The sequence below is a fragment of the Lycium barbarum genome, chromosome 6, assembly GCF_019175385.1.
Source record: "Lycium barbarum isolate Lr01 chromosome 6, ASM1917538v2, whole genome shotgun sequence".
In the NCBI taxonomy this organism is placed as follows: Eukaryota; Viridiplantae; Streptophyta; class Magnoliopsida; order Solanales; family Solanaceae; genus Lycium; species Lycium barbarum.
This window is the reverse complement of record NC_083342.1, coordinates 115,442,653-115,450,567: the sequence shown is the minus strand read 5'-3', so window position 1 is coordinate 115,450,567 and position 7,915 is coordinate 115,442,653. Positions and strand designations below refer to the sequence as shown.

Here is a 7,915-nt window from a genome sequence, read left to right as displayed (position 1 = left end):
TGTAAAAGAATAAAAAGATGAGGTAGAATGAATTCCTTTTCAACGTCGAAAGGGAGAGATATAGTTGGCGTCTTTTGCCCTCTACGCAGCTTGAAACACGCAGAGAAAGGCTAATATAGGCACTCCCATTGACACGTTTCAACATCCCTTTTTCTCTCTCTCCACAAAAACTATTCTCTTAAGTATTAGTTTGTAAGTTAGTGTCATATAGCAATTTTTTTTTTTCTAGTATAAAGCAAGATTGGATGTATTCTTCTTGTATTACATCAAAAGTGGTATTGAAAGAAAAAAAAATAGTTTACTTACTAAAAGAAAAGAAAAAGGAAAACATGAAGGGTGTTGCTAAATGCTAATGCTAGTTAGCAAAGGCCAAAACTCACGAGAGGAAGGAAGATAAATAAAAAGGCAGTTGGCTTATCGCATGTTTGCTTCACGCAAGCAACTAAATGGGGTTTGCTTCATCGCGTGGCTTTAAAGACTTCATTTAGTGTTTAAAACACCCCATTCCTTCCTCCACTAAATATATTCTACTACTACTACTACTACAACATAACATAAATTAAATAAAAACATTAATACCAACAAATACCACCAACCAAACCCTAGGGAATACCCTTTTTTCTTCTCTACAAACCCCTTCAAATTATGTTCCAAAAGAGGTGAATTTTCTAAGAAAATGAGCTCAAACAATCCTAGTAGTAGCACCGGTGGGGTCACCGCCACGGGTGGTGGACTTGGTGGTGGGACCAGTGGCAGTAGTAGCAGCGGAGGAGGCGGAGGTGGTGGTGGAGGGGGAGCAGGAGGAGGAGGACCATGCGGTGCTTGTAAATTCTTGAGAAGAAAGTGTGTTGCTGGTTGCATTTTTGCACCTTATTTTGATTCAGAACAAGGTGCTGCCCATTTTGCAGCTGTCCACAAAGTGTTTGGTGCTAGCAATGTTTCGAAACTTCTCCTTCATATTCCTGTCCACAAACGCCTTGATGCAGTTGTCACTATTTGTTATGAAGCTCAAGCAAGACTCCGAGACCCCGTCTATGGCTGCGTAGCTCATATCTTCGCTCTTCAACAACAGGTTAGTATTAAACTGTCAGCGTATATAATTTAAATTCGTAAAAACCTTCGGTCTCTATATAAAATCGAATGATTGATTCATACAACTGAAAACTTCATCAGGATCAATAGTGTTTCCTTCCATTACTATTACTATTAGGCTAACTTAACACTCATCATATGAAACTTTTGTTTCTTGAAAAAGACTCATTTATCCTCACAAGAATAGTTTTAACTCGTGGATTTTATTTTTTTTAAAAAAAATTATTTATCTCATTCGAAGTCTGTCTTATCATTAAAGTTGGTAAACTAAAGACACCCTTCTCTTCTTCCGTTACAAATCGTTTTGCTTCTTCTTTTAGAACTTTTCCAACAACTGATTTATCAATTTGTGGATAAATACAAGGCACAAAACCATTTGCGTATTCAAGAATCTATATTATTTTTTAACCATTTTTTCTCCATGCGTTACAATATGAAACTCTGAAACTGACCTCTTGCGGTTATAAGAATACTCTAGCTAAGATTTGTCCAAAATAAGTCAATGAGAGTTAAGATTATGATGATCTTGAAAACGAAATACAAATTTAATATTTTCATTGACAAGACTAAAATTTTCAAGTGAAAAAAGACAGCTTTTACGCATTAGTGTTATATAGAAGATAAAGCTTAGCTTCGTATTAATTGAGGAACATGGTCTTGGATCTGGCATTGGTTGTCAAAAGTAGCTTCTTCTTAAGGTTGCGATGAGTATGTTTTAAGATTTTGAGTTGGCATATGTAAATTTGTCTCACATTTTTGTGCGAAATTAGTAAATTAATTAAAGTCCTGTATATATATGAGTGAAAATAATACTCACTACTTTTAATAGAGATCTAGAACAAGATTTTCTTGTACAAGGGGAAATGGACCATGATGTGTTGCATTTAGGGAACAGTTTTATACTTTGCTGAAATCAAGAAGTTGTTTGATTGATTAACTTAATTATGATGATGTGGGCAACAGCGCCTCTACTTTTCACTTCCATACCTCTCTGAATTTTGCTGTTATTAAGGAAATGGTCGGCATAGGCCTAAAATATCCATTCCATCTTCTTCTCCTTATTCAAAATTCATTGAAATATTCTTCTCCTAAACAAATAGAATTTAGTTTTCTCCCTTTAAAGAATATATTTTGGTTATTTGTGGCACAAGGGACAGTGACCACTCTTTTGTTGTTTCTCTATAAAGCATGTTGAAACCGATACTCCTCAACTAGAATAATAATAATAAAAATTAATAGAAGCTTTTTCTAGTAGTAGTAACAAATACCTTTTCTTTTTCATTAATCCTTGTTAGCAGCTTGACTTAAGTTTTGCTCTTCCATTAGTATAGTGAATTATGTCTGTTTGTTGATATACCTGTCCTTTTTATACCATATTTAACGTTAATTAACAGTGTCATATGTTTGTGTTTACTACATTTCAGTTGCTCTCAGAATAAGGCCGATTTTGATCCATTGAATGGATTAAACGATTTTTAATTAAAGTTCTACTTCAATAATTCACTTGCACTAGAGATTTAATTAGACAATTGTCTCCGTGTCTGCGGGTTGACTTTTAAGGTTATTTGCTGCTTACATTTGGATCATTTCTCTCGTTTTATTTAGTCATTTGGAGTATGGAGAATAGGGAATTGCTTAGATGACTTTTATGCTTCCAGATAGAACCTAAAACAATTTTTATTCCCTTGAATTTGTGTAATGCGGCGATCCTAAAGTCCTTGCTTTGAATTACGTAAAATCCTGTAAGAATATATTAGTAGTATAACAAAATTGAAGTGTATAACTAATGGTGTTTTACAGAAATGGCATAAGTATGAAAAATATGAAGTAAAAAGGGGACCTTTAGAACCCAGCCTTTTGATGATTTTGTCATTCTTATGGAAAAAAGTTATCCCCCAGCTCACTTTGTGTGCATTTTAGTGAAATAGTTTATGCGGATTCAGGTTTTAGCTTCTGTATATTTTATGTAATTTCTTGTGCTATATTGTGTTTGATTTTTTCTTTTTAACGTGTATTTTAATATGAATACTTTGATAACTTTACACACTTAAAAATTTAAAATGTTATTGAAAACTATGCTATAAAAACTTTTGAATTAGAAACTCTCTCAATACCAATATCTGATCACCTTTCTATTTCACTAATCTTCCATCAGAACGTAGCCAAATAGATGACTCAGTATGCATTTACCAAATTAAAATTGCATTTCTTCTTTCCTTGTAATCGAAAGACAAAAATGAAGGCATTTCAGATCATCTCCATGATTACAAAATGGTTACTTAGACTATATAGCATGCAATACCTTTTCTTTAGATTTGGCTAAAGCAAATGTCAATTTTCATGTAATCACATCCCGACTCTTTTGAGAGTTTCACCCATCATGTAAGAATTACAGGTAAGAGTCTTTCTAACCTTCCTTCTAAATTAGGTGGCGTTTTAGCTTAAAAGATTCAAAGCATAATTAATTTAACCACAATTGTGCTCCATGAAACTGTTCATTTTTCAAATATGGTATGTTACTCCCTGAGTTCTTTTTTACTTGGCCCATGTTGATTTGACACTCCCCTTCAGAAAGTATTTATTAAGAGTCATTTTACTAAATTACCCTTATTGATTATGCTTTAAAAATCTAAATTTGATTACTAGTAGTAGTACTTTATGTAGTTATTTAACGAGAAGGGTAATATTGAAAGAAATAATACATCTATCTTGATTTGCTAAAATGTATAAAGAAGTAAAACATATTTTTAGTATAAGTGACAAGTAAAAAAGAAATAGAAGTATATATACTCCCTCTATTAGTCTATCCTATTTTATGTGTTACTTCTTTCTTAGTATGTTCCAAAATGAATGTCACACTTTCTTAATTAGAAATAATTTTAACTTTAATGTTTAAACTGGCGATTACCTTTTAATGAGTAGATGCCTTATAGCCACATAGGCTATAACTTATTTTAGATTATAAGTTTTTTTTAAAAAAAAAAAAAAAAAATCTTAAAATTCATGTCGATCAAAAACCGTCACAACTTACATAAACTTAGACAAAGAAGTAGTAAAGACTAAAGAGTACGACTTAATTTCTGTGCACTAACAGTATACAGTTTTTCACGCATTGTAAACTCAGGTAGTGAATTTACAAGCGGAACTCTCATACTTACAAGCCCACCTAGCAACCCTGGAGCTTCCAACACCGCCGCCACCGCCACCGCCACCGCTACAACAACCTCAGACTATGCTCCAACAGCCAGCACTCTCCATATCAGACTTGCCAACAGCAGGAACATCAATGTTGCCAGCAGCCTATGATTTATCCTCACTTTTTGACCCAATGGTTCAACCCTCATGGGCAATGCAGCAACCGCGGCCGCCCCAGCCGCCTATAGACCCACGCCACTATGGCGGCACTAGAGCTCCGGTGGATATGTCACCGTCAACCGGAGGCGGCAACGGGGATTTACAAGAATTGGCACGTGAACTTTTGCATAGACATGGATCTCCAACACTTCCATGCACAGAACCCTCAACTTTGCCACCACAGACCAAGTGATGAGAGACAGTTTGAGAAGTACTGACCTATAACATGTTAAATAGGGGTGTACTCATGAGATTCATTTAAAAAAAATGAGGGTTTCAATTTTAATTAATCAAAAATACTTAGGCAAAGTCATGGAAATCCTTTTAATTTTACCCTATTTGTAATTTTGTTGATCCTTCCCTTTTTGTTTGTTGTACTTTTTTTTTTTGGAATACTTATTACATTCAATATTAGTTATAGATCTATAATGCTTTCTTTTAGTTACTCCCTGTACGTGTGTGGTGGTATCGCTATTAATTGATAACCTTTGCACATGACAATATCTAGTTGTTTGAATTTCGATTACATTTAGCGTAAATATTATCTTGAAAATTCTTCAGTTTATTTGCCAATTTAATCGATAATACACCATTGAGCGGTTTTAGATGATGAATTTCCCTTGGATAAGATGGCTAACAATTAATGGTGAGAATGCTCTATATTCATGTTATAGTCCAAGAAGTCATGGCAAAATTAAGACACTAAAAGATGTATGGTTTACAAGTAAATCGCATTGGTTGATGTTGGCCTGAGCTATATATGGGTGTAAATTGAATTGATTTACACCCATATAAGACCTTGATTTATCTCTTTTTACATAGGATCTTATATTTATTTTCATTCTTTGTACATAGAATATTAGTATTCTTAATTGGTTTTTTGCTTGTGATCTTTTATTTTGTTTCCTTGTTAGTTTTGTGTTCTAGTTTAGGCTAAAATCTGTATCCCTATTTTGACTCCTAGTTGGAGTATAAGCAAATGAACCAAATTACTATTATTGTTTGACATGGTATATTTCAGGGCAATTCCTTACGTTGCTTAATTTAATTTTATGACTTTCTTGCTTTATTATTGGTTGTTCTTGTTATTGCTAATTATGAAATATCTCGATCACTTTTGTTTATCTCTTATTCCTTAAATAAATTTAGTTGCATCCACTCCGTCAGTCATTCCTTGAGACATGGCCAATACTGTTGAACTTAACTAGTACTCCTATGTCTTTAATTATTTGGAGACATTTCTTAGCATAGACGAAGAATTATATTAAAGTAAACCACAGAATAAAAAAAATAAGAAGTTTATATTTTTCCAGTTTTGGGTCATCATTAACAAATTAAAAGTATAAGCAATTACTAAAGAGTGTTTGTTATTCAGATTTCAGAATTATGGGTGGTTATAATTAATTCGCTAGTTCTCACTATGGTAACCAACCTTTTTTTTCACATAGGAGAAACATAACACCATTTTATCCATAGAAATTTCCTTTTTTTTTGCCACTTTTGTTTGTTTGTCTAATCAATGATCACAAAGTTTCTCAATTTTCTTATTAAATTTCAACAGCTTCCTCATGTATTTTGGTGTAATAATGCAGATACATTGTCTTACTCTAGTCACAAGGTCCAAGCTGATAGATTTTTTGCCCCCTTGTCCTGTCATAGGCTAATAGCTAGGTCTTTTAGATTGAGATTTGTATTAATCGTCGAGATGATAACATATAGTCATGTAGTATAAATTCTCGACATCATAAATGCTATGTTTGGGTTAATAACATATATTAGATTGGGCTCCTCTCCATTTTTTCCAAATTCTATCTTGGATTAGAGACACATGGCATGAATTAGAATTGATGATTAAGATTTAATTGACTAAAACAAGACCCTAATCATGATTACATAATTAATAACTTATCCAAAAATATATTAGAATATTTCTCTCTCTCTTCCTATTTACTCTTCTTACCCGGTAAAATATCTTTTCTGATTTATCCGATTATTTTTTGCCACTTATTTTTTTTTCCCTAATAGACCCATTATTCAATTGGTGATATTTTCCATTTTTTCAATTATGATGCTTACATTATCACATAATATATAGACCCCATTATTCAATTGGTAATTATATATTTCTGAAAGAGTTGTAAATATCACCATTAAAGAGTTGTCTGATTGAAAAAAAAGATGGAATATTAAAATAGGAAGAGAGAGAAAATATTTTAATGTATTTATGGATAAGTTATTAATTATATAAATTATGGTTAGGGTCTTGTTTTAGTCAATTAAATCTTAATCATTAATTCTAACTCATGTCATGTGTTTCTAATCTAAGGTAGAACTTGAGAAAAATGGAGAGAAACCTAATCCACTGTTATTTGACTTTGGCTACATAAAAAGTCATGTCATACTCAAAATTTTATCTTGCCCTTAAAGTATGCCATTACAAGCAAACTCCTATTTTAAATTTCAACAAGTATAAACTCACTCATAGAAGATAGAAAAGTATGCCATAACATTCTGATAAATTTAAAAGAATTGCGTGCACTCTTAAAAGAAGTTCAAAGGTTACGCATAAAAAATAATCCGTAGGAGCATTCCATATACAAGCCAAAGAATTAAAGAATGATGCAACGCACCCGCAATTCTACTATTTTACCTCACAATTGAAATTTATTGTCTTATCCATTCTAGTGTGCTAAAAATATCCAGTAATTGTATGATGTATTTATTGGACATTTGCTTGGAAGTAAACCAATATTATATATTTATTTTTAATAAGGCCAAACCCATCGACAGACATCTGTGGTCATCCACTTCTTTCACTTGAACACCTCAAGTGACCTTTGTTCCATTTAGACACCTCAGGTGGGCAACTAATGTTCCATTTAGGCACTTTTCGCTGAGTTGGAAAATTGTGTGACCTTCACACAAAACAGGTGCGTGAAGGGCTTAATTTTACGATTTTATTTTATTTTTTATGTCTTCTTCATCCTTCTCTTTCATTCCAACACTTCCTCCACCACAAACCATCAACTTGCCACCGCAACACCACCACCGGATAAGTTTTCCGGCATAACAGTGATAACAAATTGACAAACCCTTTCACTGCAAATTAGCAAATTGACACCACCACTGGTTGCAATTTTTTTTTTCACTGTGCAATATGTTCCTCGTCAAACCCAGCTCCAAAAATCATTCAAACATCTTTGATTCTCAACCAAACTTCTGAATATTTCATGAACAAGTTCTTAATGCTCTTAAGAACAATATTTAGCGCACATAATTGATTTAATTATTTTCTCTTTCCGAGCTTCTAAGCTCGGTCCATGAAGGTCACATTTTTTTTTCTTTGAAAACACTGCCTTACCGACTACAAATTTTTTCCCGAATGTGGCATATCTCCATTGAAGAAGAAAGTTGAAGCCGCCATTTTTGAAGCTCAAAGCTACCAATTTGAATTTTCGGGTTGCCTCAA

General features: G+C 33.1%; 1 protein-coding gene across 1 annotated transcript; it reads left to right on the top strand.

The window, feature by feature from the left end:
- Positions 1–255: 255 nt before the first annotated feature.
- Positions 256–4,891, top strand: LOC132645693 (LOB domain-containing protein 30). The gene is made up of 2 exons (XM_060362829.1): positions 256–1,072; positions 4,217–4,891. Exons 1-2 carry the CDS (start codon positions 677–679, stop codon positions 4,637–4,639), a joined length of 819 nt encoding a protein of 272 aa, XP_060218812.1. The 5' UTR covers positions 256–676; the 3' UTR covers positions 4,640–4,891.
- Positions 4,892–7,915: the final 3,024 nt, after the last annotated feature.

Coding starts and splice junctions, on each gene's coding strand:
- LOC132645693 (XM_060362829.1), top strand. CDS start 677: ATGAGCTCAAACAATCCTAGTAGTAGCACCGGTGGGGTCACCGCCACG. Junction 1,073..4,216: donor TCTTCGCTCTTCAACAACAG/GTTAGTATTAAA, acceptor TTGTAAACTCAG/GTAGTGAATTTACAAGCGGA.